This window comes from Excalfactoria chinensis, chromosome Z, assembly GCF_039878825.1.
Source record: "Excalfactoria chinensis isolate bCotChi1 chromosome Z, bCotChi1.hap2, whole genome shotgun sequence".
In the NCBI taxonomy this organism is placed as follows: Eukaryota; Metazoa; Chordata; class Aves; order Galliformes; family Phasianidae; genus Excalfactoria; species Excalfactoria chinensis.
Window position 1 is genome coordinate 64,614,658 of NC_092857.1, and position 17,697 is coordinate 64,632,354.

At 39.5% G+C, this 17,697-nt stretch overlaps 1 protein-coding gene across 2 annotated transcripts; it reads left to right on the forward strand.

Moving 5' to 3' along the window:
- The first annotated feature begins 14 nt into the window (after nucleotides 1–14).
- PLAA (phospholipase A2 activating protein) lies at nucleotides 15–17,334 on the forward strand. Of its 2 annotated transcripts, XM_072359153.1 has the most exons (14): nucleotides 15–278; nucleotides 1,275–1,468; nucleotides 3,177–3,277; nucleotides 3,369–3,489; nucleotides 3,784–3,951; nucleotides 6,252–6,387; nucleotides 6,871–7,037; nucleotides 8,123–8,280; nucleotides 9,173–9,392; nucleotides 11,360–11,428; nucleotides 12,847–12,918; nucleotides 14,155–14,250; nucleotides 15,226–15,390; nucleotides 16,617–17,334. In XM_072359153.1, exons 1-14 carry the CDS (start codon nucleotides 127–129, stop codon nucleotides 17,180–17,182), a joined length of 2,385 nt encoding a protein of 794 aa, XP_072215254.1. In that variant the 5' UTR covers nucleotides 15–126; the 3' UTR covers nucleotides 17,183–17,334. The 2 variants fall into 2 exon arrangements, with proteins under 2 accessions (XP_072215254.1, XP_072215255.1); XM_072359154.1 differs by lacking the exon at nucleotides 12,847–12,918.
- Nucleotides 17,335–17,697: the final 363 nt, after the last annotated feature.

The window sequence follows — 17,697 nt, forward strand, 5'->3', positions numbered from 1 at the left end:
TCTCGGCTCCTCCCGCCGGCGCGTCCGGCGGCATTTCTTCCGTCGCGGTGCGAAGCGGCTTCCGGCAGTAGCTGTGGTGGCGGGGATCGGGGCGGTTGCTGTGTCAGATCGGTCCCACTTTTCGTTATGGCGGGTGGTAGCGGCGGCGCCTACCGGCTTCGCTGCACCCTGCTGGGACATGAGCAGGACGTGCGGGGCCTAACGCGAGGCCTCTTTCCCGAGGGCGGCTTCGTGTCCGTATCTCGGGACCGGACCGCTCGGCTCTGGACGCCGGACGGGTGAGTGCTGGGGCGTTCCGCGGCCTGCTCCCTGCATGGCCCGGCGGGTACGGCGGGCTCGCGTGTGTTTACAGGGCTGGCTGAAGGATGGCTGTAAGGCGAGGCGGCTGCTGTGGGCAGCACGGCTGGAGGGCTGGTGGTATCGTCATTCTTAGGGTTATAGTGGTGGCTTTTGTGAACGTGGGAGGCTGTGTCCGGCTGATGTTCAGGCTGCTTTCTCCTTTCTTTGTCAGCGTTGAAATAATCCTATAAACGTGGTAGTTTTCACAGTGAAGCAGTTTTGTGTTTTTTTTTTTTTTTTGTTTGTTTGTTTTTTTTTTTTGAATGTTTTGGAAGGATCTTTGTTTATCTACCCCGGGCAGGCAGCACTGTGAGGCTGTCTTGAGTGCTGTTAAAGTTCTGGGCTCCATAGTTCAGGGAAGATGGAATCTTCTAGAGGGAGTCCAGTGGAGAGCTATCGGGACGATTTGAGGCCTGGAGGAAAGCCCTTCCCTATGTGGGAAAAGTCTAAGAGACCTGGGACTGTATGCCCTGGAGATTAGGGGGGGTCTCATCCCTGTTTGTAAGTATCAGAAGTGCAGGAGTTGAGCAGGTGGGGCCAGGTTCTTTTGGAGATGCCTAGTAACAGAACAAGGGATTTTCCTTAGGGAGCAGGTCCTGCAAAGCAGTGTGAGATGATGGAAGTTATGGAGGCAGCAATGGGACCTCCTCAGCTGCTTCTGCTCTCAATTCTGAACTACATTTGAAGTTGTTTTCCAGCGACTTTCTGTGAAGCAGAGATAGTTGGCGGATTTGCGTGAGTGCTCACACGTGTTTCAGTTGGTGTCTGTAGCCCTGCTGTTGAGATGGAGGACAACTAATTGCTCTAACTGTGGTTTGTTGGGTCTCTCATCATTTCAAGAACTTTCTAAGTTGCATGGAAATTTATTGCAGGAAAGAAAGTTAGTTAAGTGTTATTTCTGTTTTGACACTGGACTGATTATCATTTGTGTTTAGTCTTAACAGGGGATTTACTGAAATGCACTGTATGCGTGGCCACTCCAATTTTGTATCTTGTGTGTGCATCATACCTCCAAGTGACCTCTATCCTCGTGGGCTGATTGCAACCGGTGGCAATGATCAGAATATTTGCATTTTCACAGTTGACAGCACAACTCCTCTTTATGTCCTTAAGGGTCATAAGAATACAGGTATGTACAATTTTTAAAAAACTTTGAGTTTGTTACATAGAAGTTAATGTGATTTATTAGGAAATTGAGTTGAAGTTGTAAAACTCAGTTTTGATTTCTTTAATATTTACTATGTAAACTCTTTTAATTATGGCCTCTATAAGCAGCATTCTATAATCTCAATTCACACAAAGGCAGTTTGACTTAAGGACTTCGACTTCTACGGTGAGTATTTGAGCTCATGATCATGGAGCAATTTCAGAATGTATCCTTTCTATTAAGTTATATTTTTTAAGAAGCAGTTAACTTAATCCTCTGTATTGTGTAAAGCTTAGTTTTGGTGTTTGAGTTCATAAAGTTGCAAAGAGGAGCTTCCTGGGATAAACAAACTTGCAGTGCTCATTTTATTACCTAAGGGAGCTGCAGTGCTAACTGGTGCTTTAAAAATGCACCAAGTTCTAAAATGTCACTGCAGAAATTTGGTCTCTTTAAGTAAATCAATGCAACATATACCATTAAAACAATGTTACATATCCTTAAAAAGATTCAGCAATTCTTATATTAGAATGCAGAGAATTTTTTTTGCTTGTTTTTTGTTTGTTTGCTTTCATGATCTGATGTAGTATTTAATTATGGAATTCCACATTGCAAATTATGGATGTTCAGGATCTCTTAATATGTCGAAGGATTCTGGAGATCAGCTTGAAAGCAACCTTAGCTGCTACACACCACCCAAAGTTTACATATTTGCATTATCAATGTTTTGGCTTGCTATGATAGAGAAATTAAATAATGTCATTGTGTAGGAAGGTGTGGAATGCCTTTCATACTTACTGTGAAATCGGGGCTAGGTGCGTAGATAGAAGAATATTTGATATATTCCCTTCAGATATGTAAAAAGACATGGTGTTATATGAAGCACATTGGATTCTCTTAACGAAAAAGTATTTGTGGCAGTTCTTATAGTAATGCAAAACATATACATACACATTATATTTATAGTGTAATATATCTGTGCCTTATATATACATAATATAAAACCATTAATTATAAAATCTGCTTCAGAAGTGGGGAAAAAACTGAGATATTACTAACAGTAGACATGAGCAGAATACTGTCCAGTTCTCACTGCTGTGTGAAACATAAAGCTCTACCTTCTTTAATTAATTCTTATATGGACAGTGTATTCTAATTTAGCTCTTTTTGTATACTTTGAATAACTCTTATTGCTACTGTGCCTCTTGAGTTTTATAGCTCTGCATTACTGGAGCATTTGCAGTTTATATCTGTGTTAAATAAGTAATCATCATCTTCCAAGAAGATGAGCTAAGTATTTTTAGTGTGAAAACTTGTTTTGTGAAGGATGTAAGCTAATGTGTTAATGAAATCTTGTTTTTCTCTGTAATCTTATGACTAAATCTTTGCATTAATTCTGTTTCTTATTATCTGTGCTGTTGGTCAATTCTAACTTGAGATCAGATACTAAACTTAAAATGTAAATATATAAATTACAAAAAGGAGTGAACATCTGTCATCTAAAATAAGAAGATTTGTAGGCTGTTCCTTTCTAAGTGGCTATCAACTGCATTTCTGTTTAATTTTTCTCCAAACTCCTCAAGGATAGCTTTGTTGCAAATGCCAAATTAATTTTCGTAAATAATTTAAAATTACTTGCACAAGATTGGTGACAATGCAGGAAACATATTGTTAATCTGAAAATACATTCCAGTTTGCAGCCTTTCTTCTGGGAAATTTGGCACACTATTAAGTGGATCATGGGATGCAACTGCCAAAGTCTGGTTGAATGACAGATGTATGATGACATTACAGGTATGAAGTTCTTCTGCATGACTATAAAATAGGTACTGAATTTTACTTTAACAAGTTTAACAATGTGGGGTTGTTGTTTTTTTTTTTTCAGGGTCACACAGCTGCAATATGGGCAGTAAAAATACTGCCTGAACAGGGATTAATGTTGACAGGTTCGGCTGACAAAACTATTAAGCTGTGGAAGGCGGGCAGATGTGAAAGAACTTACACTGGTAAATACTGCTGCAGGTGCTAATTTAATTAAGGTCATATGCTTTATTAAAAACAGGGAAAATATAATCAGAAACAACTAAGACTTCTGTAAATCGAACAGTTTTTAGGAATAATTTTAACAATCTCTCGTTGTTTACCCAGAAATCCCATTACTAGTAAAAGACTTAAATTTCTTTCAGTGCTTCCATAATAAAAAATAGTTTCCAGGATATAGATGTGAGCTAAATAGAAATGATATACTGCTGGTAATTGAAAGACAAACTACATCAAAAAGTTTTCTTTCTTCTACAAAGGACATGAAGATTGTGTAAGAGGTTTAGCTATTCTCAGTGAAATGGAATTCCTTTCGTGCTCTAACGATGCTAGCGTTCGAAGATGGCGTATCTCTGGCGAGTGTCTGCATGTGTATTATGGACATACAAACTACATATACAGCGTATCTGTCTTCCCTCACTGTAAAGGTAAGTTTATCTTTTGTGACTATTAGCCAACACTGTTCCAAAATAGAATGTTAAAGTAGGCAGTCAGTAGTTTTGTGGAACTGCCATAAACAATGAACACAGTATTGAATTTGTTTGTGCATTTTTTAATTTGCATGAGAAATATATATATATATATTATTTATTAACTCCAAACCATGTCTTTTGCAGGATTGATCTTGTAGCAAGTAAGATGAAAGTTCATAGGCAGGGAGCTTTGATAACGTGATACACAAAATTACCATCCAGATGACAGAACTGAAGTACAAATAGCTGTGGAGCACTTAAATAGTATGTATGGCTTAGCAGTTTGAAAATACCTACATTTCAGTGAGTAAGGAATTGATAGAAAAGTCAAGGCAAGAGGGTTGTGGTCCATGGCTCAGTGTCAAAGAGAAGGCTGGTGGTGAGCGGTTGTCCCCCAAGGGTCCATCTTGGAAACAATACTCTTCAATTATAGTATATAAACAGAGCCAGTATATAAACAGAGCTTACAAACAGGAGAAAAATGAACTTACTACATGGGTAGTTAGTGGTAGGACAAGGGGGAATGGTTTTAAAGAAGGGGAGATCTAGATTTTCAGAGAGGGTGTTGAGGTGCTTGCACAGGCTGCCTGGAGAGGTTGTGGATGCCCCATCCCTGGAGGTGTTCAAGGTCAGGGTGGATGAGGCCCTGGGCAACCTGATCTGGTATTTGATCTAATGGTTGGCAACCCTGCCTGCAGCAAGGTGTTTGGAACTTGATCCTCGATGTCCCTTCTAACCCAAGCTATTCTATGATTTCAAAGCACCCTAGAAATAGTTCAGATCAATGATTTTATGCATGTGATGTATGTATTTGTTTTGAGAGTTAGAGGTTAGGAAATTGTTCAACTGTCTGCAACAGTTAGTTCTGAATCAACAAAGTCCTGCAGAAGTTGGCAGCCTGTGGCTTGGATGGGTACACTCTTGGCTGGGTAAGGAGCTGGCTGGAGGGCTGGGCTCAGAGAGTGGTGGTGAATGGATTTAAATCCAGCTGGCGACCGGTCATGAGTGGTGTTCCCCAGGGGTCAGTGCTGGGGCCTGTCCTCTTTAGTGATGACCTGGATGGGGGCATTGAGTGCACCCTCAGTAAGTTCGCAGATGACACTAAATTGGCTGGGAGTGTGGATCTGCCTGGGGGTAGCGAGGCCCTACAGAGGGATCTGGACAGGCTGGAGGGCTGGGCTGAAGCCAATGGGATGAGGTTCAGCAAGACAAAATGCCACGTCCTGCACTTCGGCTACAACAACCCTGGTTGTCGCTACAGGCTTGGGGTGGAGTGGCTGGAGGACTGCATAGAGGAAATGGACCTGGGGTTATTGATTGATGCTCGGCTGAACATGAGCCGAGAGTGTCCCCAGGTGGCCAAGAAGGCCAATTGGCATCCTGGCTTGCATCAGAAACAGTGTTGCCAGCAGGAGCAGAGAGGTGATTGTTCCCTTGTACTCAGCACTGGTGAGGCCACACCTCGAGTACTGTGTCCCGTTTTGGGCCCCTCACTGCAAGAAAGACATCGATTCCCTGGAACGTGTTCAGAGGAGGGCAATAAAGCTGGTGAGGGGTCTGGCGCACAGGCCTTATGAGGAGCGGCTGAAGGAGCTGGAGAAGAGGAGGCTCAGAGAAAACCTCATTGCTCTCTATAACTTCCTGAAGGGAGGTTGTAGTGAGCTGGGGGTCAGCCTCTTCTCTTGTGTCATTAGTGATAGGACCAGAGGGAATGGTTTCAAGCTGCGGCAGGGGAGATTCAGGCTGGACATTAGGAAGTATTACTTTTCAGAAAGGGTGGTCAGGCACTAGAATGGACTGCCCAGGGAGGTGGTGAAGTCACCGACCCTGGGGGTGTTCAAGGAAAGACTGGATGTTGTGCTGAGGGACATGGTTTAGTGGGAGCTATTAGTAATAGGTGAACGGTTGGACTGGATGATCTTTTAGGTCTTTTCCAACCTTGGTGATTCTATGATTCTAATAAATTCAGTCAGTACCATGGTAATACTCTGGAAACAGTGCTAATTTCTAGGTCTTTGATAAAGCTCTTGGAAGGAGAAGGCAGTCTTGAGTTGCAAACAGTTTTTTTTCCCTGTCTGACTGCTCAGTCTCTGCAGTTCATTGTTGTTTTGTTTGTTTGTTTTTTTACCAGACAAGCATGAAGTGACTTTTGCTGTTTTAATTTTTAGGTAACAAGTTATAGACACCTACTAACACAGTATGCTAAAAACCAGCTTCAAAAGCTTTTATATATATATATTTTTTTTTCCTTTCAGATTTTGTAACTACTGGAGAAGATAGATCTCTTAGAATCTGGAGGCAAGGGGAATGTGCTCAAACAATCAGACTCCCAGCTCAGTCTGTATGGTGCTGCTGCGTGTTAGACAATGATGACATTGTAGTTGGTACAAGGTATCCATGTCTTATTTTCAGTGTGTTTTCAGATTTAGATCTGAAAAAATCCAGGTGAAAAGATGTGCATCTCTTTGATTGTCTTTTCCCACTATATTTAAAAATACAGCTGTGAAGATGCATGTGGAAATTAAATGTATGTGCTGTGTTTCAGTCAAAAGTCCATTCTGTTGATATGCAAACTGCAGAGGTAAAAATAATTATTTGGAAACATGGTAATACTGAGAATATACTGTGTGTATAACACATTAGATAGGCATATCCTACCTTGACTTGTATTATGGAGTTTCGAGTTTACCTTTGTAAATCCTGTAGGCTCTCTTTAGCATGAGAGCAAATTAATTTAAAAAAAAAAAAAAAAAAAAGGGGAGGATTGCTGGAAATAACTGTGATTTATAATGACATAGAAGTTGCTATTAGAATGTATGTAATTTTGATATTTAAAATACTATTTTTGTCTTTGAACGTCTTCTCTCCATTCAGTGATGGAATCATAAGGGTGTTTACAAACTCTTTGGAAAGAACGGCAAGTGCTGAGGAGATACAGGCCTTCGAGGATGAACTTTCCCGCACAACTATTGACCCTAAAACTGGTGATTTAGGAATTAATGCTGATGATCTTCCTGGAAGAGAACACATTAAGGATCCTGGTGAGTTGTTTACATTTCTGTTATGCTAGAGGCGCCTCCAGATCTTGGATCTAACATAGTGAAACTATTTGGAACTACATTCCAAAATTGAATCACTTTCAGTAGAATTGCTAAAGAAAACAGCTTTTGTTCTGTTTTCATTGCGCTTTTTTCTATACTTAAAAGGTAAAAAATAATTATCCTGCAAAATAATTCGGGAAAAGCTGGCTTTCAGTATGCTGCAGTATGTTGAAGGAGCTCATGCTCCCTGATGGTCCTTAGTCCCTGCACCTCTTCCTTAAGCTCCACCACCAGGCTGAGCAGCTCATCCACCTGCTCACACCTCGCACAGGTGGAATCCCTGCCACCCTCCCCTGGCAGTAACGGGCTCAGACACTCCCTGCAGCTGGGGACCTGGAAAACTATGTTTCTGGGCAGGCCCTCCGTCTGAGTTGTCACAGTCTTCTTTGAATAAGCCCACTGTGGGGCGAAGACTGTGTTTAGGCCTGGAGTCTCAGAGACTGCCAACAAGAAAGCAGGTCCCCTAAGCAAGGAGGAACAATACTTACAGTTCTTACCACTTGAGCTGCAGCACAGTATGGGCAGCATGGGCTGTGCTTACTCACTGGACTTCCCTATTCTCCATAGGCAGCAACAATGATTATTCACCTGGTGTGCCCTCCCGGAGGCTCTTTAAAGCTTATTATCAGGTGCAAATGTCAAAGGCAGGTGTTTAAACTGTGCCAGTAACGTACCAGCTCAGTCGCTGCTGACTCAGGAGCCCACCCACAAGCTGCTAGCTCCCCAGCACAAGTGCAGCGCTGTTACTAGCTTCAAAATAAGCCTTAAAGAGCTTTTTTATTGGCCTTTTTTAGTCCAGATCCCTTGCCCAGTGCAGTCTTACCTTCTTTGAAGCTAGTCTCTGCAACAGATATTGTTGCAACACTTACCATCTAATATTCTGTGCTGTGACTTCAAATCTTTGTGAACTATTTCTTCATTGTTATATTTGAGTTCTGTGTAAGACTTGCTTTCTCTTTCTTAAGAAGTTTAAAAGTAAAATTTATTTTAAATTTATGTAATCTGTTAAATGTTTACGTCTGCAGGAACAAGAGATGGACAGACACGGCTGATTAAAGATAATGGGAAAGTTGAAGCGTATCAGTGGAGTGCTAGTGAAGGAAGATGGATAAAGATTGGTGACGTTGTTGGTTCTTCAGGAGGCACGCAACAAACATCTGGAAAGGTTTTGTTTGAAGGAAAGGTATGTACAACATTTTTTTAAAATAGGTTTTATTCCTTTTAAAGTTAAATGCCTGATTTGCATTAGACAAAAAAAAAAAGATTCTGATCATGACTTAACTATAATATAGATGTTAAAATAGGGATTGGTTATATTTTTTTCTGCACTTTTTTTTGATTTAATAAAACTTACAGGTAGGACTGTTAGTTTCTATTTTACTTTTGAAATGCATTTTGTAAAATCAGTGAACAAATAGAATTTACTCTGTAGATTCTTTCTTACTAAAGAAATAAACAAAATCTCTTATATTTATTACTACTACACTGAAAAGTTAGGTGTAACTGCCTTTCCAAAGAGAGAGAAGCCTGCAGTTGGTAACATCAGGCCATATGAAATTCTAGGTATCAGGTTTTCTCTGTCCTTTTTCTAATTTTGGAATGTAAAGATGAATAATCTGAAAACTAATCATTTAATTTACTGAAGCATACACAGAAAAAGAAAATCTGCATTACAAAAAACTTGTATGCTTTAAAAAACTATAGGGCTTTATTCTTGTGTAGTAGTAGTGTGATTTTCATCCTAATGTTTTTTTCAGATGCATGACTGACTTATATCTTTAAAGTTGGAGCTGTCCATGAGTTATTTTGTAATATATATAATGACAGTGTACATACAGATATATTGTTCTAGCCTGTTTTTCTCAAAGTACAGAATTATGGAAAATGTAGGGTATAGTTATACATAAGCTCCAACAAGTAAAAGACTGTGAGATTACTGTTGATAGAATCTGCAAGTTGCGGTATTAAAGTTTTAGGCTTAGGCCTGGACCATTATCAGTCTACGTTTGATATTTCTTTATGCAAAAATGTACTGACAAGTGCCACATTTGTTTTTGTTTTTATTCTGATTACAGGAGTATGACTATGTATTTACTATTGATGTAAATGAAAATGGACCTTCCTACAAACTGCCATATAACATTTCTGATGATCCTTGGCTGACTGCCTATAACTTCCTGCAAAAGAATAATCTAAATCCAATGTTTCTGGATCAGGTGGCCAAATTTATTATAGACAACACTAAGGGGCAAGCTCCGTTGACTACAAATGCTGAATTTTCAGACCCATTTACAGGTAAAAAAAACAAACAAAAAACCAAAATTTGTGCATAACCAAGAAGTTAAGTATCTGAGATACTGATGTGTGCTTTTAAATATTCTTACTATGCTCTGATGTTTTTTCTAAGTATATTCCTTATATTCCATCTTAAGGCTAGAACATGAACTTAGTAGAATGGCTTAGAGCATTTTGTGGTCTACAGTGATGCTGTAAGCTTGTTATGCTTATCTGGCAGCATAGGTCACTCTGCATGCAGACTTGAGAGCTGCAGAATAGTTGAAGCTGGAAGGGATCTCTAGAGATCACCAGGTCTAACCTCTGACCTCAGACAGGGGGGGTGCCAATTTGTCCAGGACCACATCCAGATGGCTCCTGAATACTTCCAGCATGGAAGACTCCACAGCTTCTTGGGGCAACTGCTTAGTCATGCGCACAATTAAAAAGTGTTTCCTGGTGTCCAGACAGAACTTCCTGTGTTTTAGTTTGTTTTGTCACTGGGCATCCCTTGAAAGATACTGTCTTTGTCTTCTTTGCATCCTGTGGCCCTTCACTGTATTCTCTGATATGCCCATCTCTCTTGTAGTGGGGATCTCAGAACTGGATACAGTACTCCAGGGGCAACTTCCCGAGTGCTAAGTAGAGAGAAGGGCTCACCTCTCCACCTGCTGTCATTTCATCCCAGGATACTGTTAGTCATCTTTGCAGTATAGTCATTGCTGACTCATGATCAGCTTGGTGTCCATTAGGACTGTGAAGTCCTTTTCTGCCAAGCTTCTTTTCAGTAGTCCCTAGCACATACTGGTGCCTGGAATTGTTTCTCTCCAGGTGCAGTGCTTTGAACTTCTCCATGTTGAATTCCAAGAGGTTTCTGCCTAGCCAAATCCCCTTAGGTGGTAAGACAACTAGCCCTCTGGAGTATCAGCTGGTCTTCCCATTTTGTTTCTCTTGCAGATTTGCTGAGGGTACACTGTACTACATCATCCAGATCATTAATGAAGGTGTGAAGCAAGATTAGTTCCAGTAACTGACATGCAGGGTCTGTTGCCACGTAGTAGCTTCTAACTAGATGTGCTGCTGATGTCACCCTCTGGGCCCCATGTCTTCAGTCAGTTTCAGTCCATCTAACTGATCATCAAGACTTCATTGTCCTAGTTCTTGCACTTGCTTTGTGTCCTTAAATGATGGAAAGCATGGCACAGATAAACCTGACAAGAAAAACTGAAAAGCTTGTCAAATCTGAGAGGCTTTTGTCAGAGCAAATCTTTGAACAAAATGTTAATCAAGCCAGTTGTATTGTTTTTCAGTCTAGTCTTTCTTTTCTAACATAAGAAAATACTTTATACTAGGCTAAGAGTGGCTGGATGCTGTTAAGGCAATGGATAAAATGAAAATATTTAACTAGAGAAAGAATGAAACTTGATAAGATACGTAAGTAACTCCTTTTCAGGCAGAAAATGAAAACTGTAATTTTTAATTTATTTAAAAGCATATTTAAAACTTAACACGGTTCAGCTGTTGAGTAATTAATTGATTACATTCTCTCTTTTGCATTACAAACTAATCCTCTATTCAAACAGTTCCATGGAGTTGTATGTAGGAACAAAATTACATGAAAATAGTTAAACTAAACATATATATATATTTTTTTTTTTCTTGCACTGAACTAGAAATGCCTTTAGAGGCCATCAGTCAGGTTCAGATGTGTCTCATGGAGCTGCAGCTGTGTAAACCTATGCTCATGCCTTTTAACTTCACTCTGTTCAAATGTACAATGCTTATGTTCCAGAAAAAAAGTTCTGACTCTGAAATAATTAGAATTTTCTTGAGCACTGGGGGATCTGTGTAAAGATATCTAATTTGTCATAATGCCACAATAAGCCATAAGACATATTTGATGTTTGCCTTCATTTTTCAGTTGCATCTGTCTGAAAACACTGATATATACTAATACTAACACTAAGGTGGTATGTATGTTTCACTAGGTTCTGGGCGTTATGTTCCAGGCTCTTCATCTCTGTTGAATACAGCCCCTGCAGCAGATCCGTTTACAGGTAATATAATGTTAGTAATCTTAACTGTAATTTGTCTTGCTAGTAATTAAGATGTGTATTTTACAGTGGTCAGTTAGTGCCCTGTTTCCTCTTGTCCTCAACTGGGGGTAGCACTGTGGGACAGATTGGGTGTTGCCTGTCCAGATCTCTTTAGCAGAGGAGAAAGCCCTCTGCTTGTCTGATCTGCCTCATGTCACTCTGTCCTCTACAACACAGCAGTAAAATGTTAAATACTATGTTTTGCCAATCTTGTATGTGTGGCCAGCTCAGGATCGGGCATTTTCATAGAATGACTGTTCTTTTTTTCCTCATTATTCTCTTTATCTTATGTGACTGTTATTGGTACCTATATATACTAAATTTTAGATTCTAATCCTTTGTCTCATAGCTAGCTTAAAATCCTTCTCATCTGTAATAAGCCTGTTTGTAAAGGCATCTCATCCTGCCTAGTAGCTTTTGATCCTCAGAGAAGGGTCGTGCGGATATGGACCTTCCCTCAGAGCTCTCTAACCACTCTTAATGCTATGCAGGTCTTTCTTGGCAGTATCGTTGATGTGTAGGTGGAAGAGTAGCAGGGGTTAAAGTATGAGGGCCAGGCAAGCTGTGGCAGTCCCTCTGACATCCTGTATCCTGACTCCCAGCAAACAACAAACATCCCAAGATAACAGGTCACATCAATAGATAGGTGTCTGTGCCCCGCAGGAAGAAACCTCTCACCACTGCTGCTTTCCTTTCCTCTTTTTTGCATGTTAGCTGCAGTCTCAGCTAGCTGTGATGCATCCTCTTTTGTGTGTTTGTCCTGCCAGGTATAATATTCATTCTGCACTTGCACATGTCCATGTGGAGCAGAAGCCTTCCTGCTGTTGCTTGAAGTTAAATCATTCCCCATCTTGACAGTCCTCCTCCATATCCCCTATACTATGGTCTCCAGCTGTCCCTCATCTCTTGTTTTTTGTGGCTTAGATTCTTATCTCTTAAAAACCTTGACAATCTCCTCTGAACTGTGCTGGTTGTTTCTTGGCTTTGGCACCTGAGTACTTGGTACCACATCTGGAACCTGCCTTCCTTCAGGAGAGGCCATCATTGACCCAGGCAGAGGGGGAAGGCAGGCCTGTGTAACAGCCTGGAGCTCTTAATAGTCACAGAAATTTCTACCAGGGGTGTTGGCATCAGTGGTGCCAGAAAAACTGCGTGAATGTCAACAAACCTAGCTTGTGAGTGCCATTACTGCCACCAGTACAACCCTCACACATATACACAGGAAAAAATCCATAAGTTTCAATAAGAGTTTGAGGACTTTTTCTTTTTTTTTTTTTAAATACCCTTAGTAGTGATATTTCAAAACTACTAATTAAAAGCACATATACACTACCTCTTTGCCAGTGGTGGTGATCAAAAAGTCTAACCTCTCCATTCAGGTGCTGGTCGCTATGTTCCTGGTTCAGCATCAAATGTAGTAGCTCCAATGGGTGGGCATGATCCATACACAGGTAAGAATGAGGCCTGCCACGTAAAGAGAACTGCTGATCTTTTTCTTTGGCTGTTGCTTAGACATGGATTCTGTGCTGCTTTAAGTTTATACTTAAGCACTATAGGCAGATTGAAATTGCTTATATTTTAGAAATTATTAAAAAAAAAAGCAAGGGGAACAAAGCCTTATTTTTCATGTAGGAATTGTAGAATATCCTGAGTCAGAAGGGACCACAGGGATCATCAGATCAAACTCCTGGTTCCACACAGGACCGCCCAAAATTCAAACCTGTGTCTGAGAGTATTGTCCAAACACTCACTGAACTCTGACAGCTTGGGACCTTGCGCAGTGCTCTGGGAAGCCTGGTGAAGGCCTTCACTCTGGTGAAGAACATTTTTCTAACACCCAGCCTGACCCTCATCTGATACAGCTCCATGCAGACTTTTATGAGTGCAATCTGCAGACTCTTGTTCATCAGTGGCAAAATTGCATAGCTAATGGTGGTGGCATGTTGAAAAAGAGTGTTTTGTTGCTGAGAATTTGCTCTATCAAACAGTGTTCTTGTGCTCTTTGCATCTGTTATAGTTTCCATGGAAATGCATACAAACCATTCCTTTTGGAGTGACCTCCTTGCTGTAGTGCCACACGCACGAAAGCTTTATAATATGCATTAGGAATCTGCTTATTGAGCAGATTTTTGGTATGCTAGTAGCTGTTGCACAAAGAAATTAATATCTGCAGTTTTAGTGGAAATTATACAATATAATCTAATTCATCTGTGATTCTAGAAGATCATAAATTAGAGCTTTTTATTAATATCATGATGTTGGTTTACTCTTGCATGTGAGGTAACTTTGTCATATCTGCAGATCTTGATCACTGCCTATTACTATAAAAGTAATGAGGAGCAGGAGAAGTTTTTATTCAAAAGCCAGAGAGTTTTCATGCCTTAATTGCAGTATTAATTCCTGCGACTCTACTTTTCACTGTAATTCAGATATCACATAAAAATCCCTACTTAACAAAAATGTAGTGGAGGGAAGAATAGCTTGTAAAGGATTGCTTTAGCTTTTAACCTTTGCATATAAAATGTACATAAAAACAATGTAAAGAAAGACATCTATTGCTTAAGCATCAAGGCTTTTATTAAAAGAAAATCTGAGTGATGAACAGTGGGAAAGTCTTACTGGTTGGGTAATACTCGGTATCAGATGCTTTGGTATGTTGTTAAACTTCTTGTATTTTGTTTATGTAGGAACAGGTGCTTACCAATCAGCTAAAGCTGAAAACATTTATTTTCCTAAGAAGGATGCTGTCACCTTTGACCAGGCCAATCCTACACAGATTTTGGGTCAGTATTTTAATTTCAAGGGTGGGGTTTATTTTTTTCTGTTTAAAATAAATAGATTTTTGAAGGGAAAAAATAAGTTATTTCCAGTTGTTTTCCTGCTCTTTCGCAGTTTCAACCTTTTAAAATTATAGTAATTGTTTTAATGGTGAATGTATTAGAAGGCTTAGGAATTCTTCTGAAGTTTACTCCTCTTCCCATCTAATGTAGGTCATCTAGTTTTTTTTTTCTCCTGCTATCTGCAGTGTTCAGTGTTTTGTTTACAAAACTGGTATATCTGAGCACTGAGGTATTTTTCTCCCAGCTGCTGAATATGTGGTTCACAAGCAATTCCTTTCTGGTTTTGCTTATGGAAGTTTCAAAGCACAAGTTACTCATACAGTGTAGTCTGCACTGTATTGAAGGTGTTCTCTAGTTCCATAGAGTCAAGTGCGTTTAATCAGAACATTTTGCATTACAGGAAATGATACACAGTATTTAGTAGTAAGACACACACTTTTGATGAATGTTGCTGTTTTTTTCTTCCTGTTTATCCATCCATACTCTTGTTCTGCACTATTTCACAGAATCTCTACCTTGTCTCCAGTTGTTTGTTTTTTTTTTTACAGTATGTTCTTGTGGAGCGCCTTAATGTGGTTATGAGTTTTGTAAAACCAGTTTGTATTCATGCTGTCGGAAAATACAGTACCTGGTTCAAATATCTCCAGGTTAAAGTTATTTTATTCAAATCTTTTTCATTTCTTTTGCATCTTTGTTTGTACATAGACTAAAATGTGAATTATGAATCAGCACTGTGGCATTGGGAAGGCTTGATAATAATATTTGTTGTGACGATTGGAATTAGAAACCTGAAATTGTGAGAAGTAATATTTTTAAATGATCACAACAGTTGTAACTTCTTCAGTAAAATACTGCAAATCCAGTTCTTTGTAGTGTTTTGTTAAGTTGAAAATTATCCGTCTTCAATTGGTCTTGCAGGGAAACTAAAGGAACTTAATGGCAATGCTGCTGAAGAACAAAAACTTACAGAAGATGACTTGATAATCCTAGAAAAGTTACTGTCTGCAACATGCAATACCTCAGCAGAAACGCCTACAGCACAACAAATCCAAACCTTATGGAAAGCAATCAACTGGCCAGAAGGTAGACATTTGCAGTTATTTTTTTATGTTTTTATCAGTACTTCACTATGAACCAGAACTCTTGTCAATGCTGGCAGTTACTAAGTCTGTCCCAGAGAGTTTATAACCCAGACAGAGCCCAGTAAAGAACATAACAGGGGCAGTAGCACAAATTGCAGAACTGTTAATTAGTTGTCAAGTTGTTGTTGGCACAACAACAAAGAGAAACTTGATACAGACATCAGTCATGGTTATTTCATTAGCAGGTGCTTCTTCAAGAAGCTCTGAGGCTTTTTTAGGAAATAAAGCAAAGCTGTAGTTCTATCAAATGAGAAACTATGGAAATGAATTATATTAATATATATCACAAAATGTCTTCTATTTAATATGGTGAGATTTATTACTGAAGTTAGGTTATGCAGTGTGGATTAGTTAAATGACATTCTGAATGAATGAATGAATGCAAGTAGAATGATACAATGTCATTAGACAACATTGTCAGTACTGATGGACTGTCTGAAAAGACTATCTTGTTTATGAATACATCTTGGAAGAACTGGATACATTACATATACAAATACTTAAATAGGCAGTGTTTAAGATGAACTACTTTTTAAGGTTAATCTTTAAAGCTTATTAACAGGAAAAAATACTTTTTTTTTTAAATTTAAAATTGCTTACAGTATACTAGTGGGAGCTGGTACTGACTAATGTCTCTGTACAACACAAGGAGTCTGATATAAAGTGTTAATTTTACAGATACTGTGTATTTGCTCAGTGAATTGCTAAGCAGGTTCAGTTTCCTTAATATGGGTGTGAGCTTATGATACGGGTAGTAAACCTTAGGAGCCAAATATATTTGAAATTTGGGGAAGTTGAGCGGGAAGTACTGCAAAACTAAATATGGGTTCTTTATAGTGATACCCAGCTTATCAGCTGAATGTATTTTATTTTTCTTCTGGGAGTTGAAGTTGGCCTAAAAACCTTGCTTTTCCTGCAATTGCTTCTGTATCTATATTAAACTTTAAGATACAGCATGGAGACAAATGGTGATGGTACCTGTGTATTCAGTCACTGGGAATCTTTGAGAAACTTTGTGGAGTCTATCCGGCTTTGCTTCTATATTATGTCGTTACTGCCTGTTTCCAATGTTAGGGATTTAAAAGCATCTGCTACTGAAGGAAACACACCAGCATGTTCACACCTAATGCAAATTTGCTACTAAAATTTATTTTTCTTGTTTCATAGATATTGTCTTCCCAGCCCTTGACATTCTTAGGTTGTCTATCAGGCACCCCATTGTGAATGAGAACTTCTGTGGTGAAAAGGCTCACGTGCAATTTATCCATCTCCTCTTCAAATTTCTCAACCCTCAAGGAAAGCCAGCAAACCAACTGTTGGCACTTAGAGCTCTTTGCAATTGCTTTGTCAGCCAAGTAGGCCAGAAGCTCCTGATGGAACAGAGGGATGAAATAATGACGCAAGCAATAGAAGTGAAATCATGCAATAATAAGAATGTCCACATTGCACTTGCAACACTGACATTGAACTATGCTGTATGTTTACATAAAGTGAACGACATTGAGGGCAAAGCTCAGTGTTTATCGGTTATCAGTACAGTTATGGAGGTTGTTAAAGATCTTGAAGCTGTTTTTAGACTCCTTGTAGCTCTGGGAACGCTAATCAGTGATGATAAAAATGCTGTGCAACTAGCTAAGTCTCTTGGAGTTGACTCTCAAATAAAGAAGTATGTCTCTGTGTCAGATCCAGCTAAAGTAAATGAATGCTGTAGGTTTGTCCTTAATCTGCTGTAATTGTTTCAGTTGGCACTTGAGCACACCGTATACAGAAAAACACACACTTTTATTCATATTTTATGACAGAATATATTGGAGAAAATACTGTGGATGACTTAAACTTGATTTGTTGTGAATTACAGAGCAAATAAAACTTTTCACTCTCTTCACTTTTGATTGCTTTTCTGAAGTCTACTGTGCGCAGTGTTGTTGCAGAAAGCCCTTCTGATGTAGCTCAGATCAGAGTACATCAGCAAGTCCAAAAGTCTCATTCCCAAAACACCATCTAGACAGGAATGTAGGCAGTGGCTGTGGGCCCATAATGACAGCTCTCGTGCCCTCCCAACCATTTCAGTGCATTTCAATGCAATGACTGTTTCTTGACCAGCAGAGAAAGGGTCCTGGTACAGGGTCTGGTTGATGGTGCTTTTCACCAACTTGTTAATCAGCATTGGCTATATTAACTGGTCAAATTGACATTCACATAACTTCCAGCATCTTTTTTTTTCCCCACTTCTTTTAGAACTTGGATG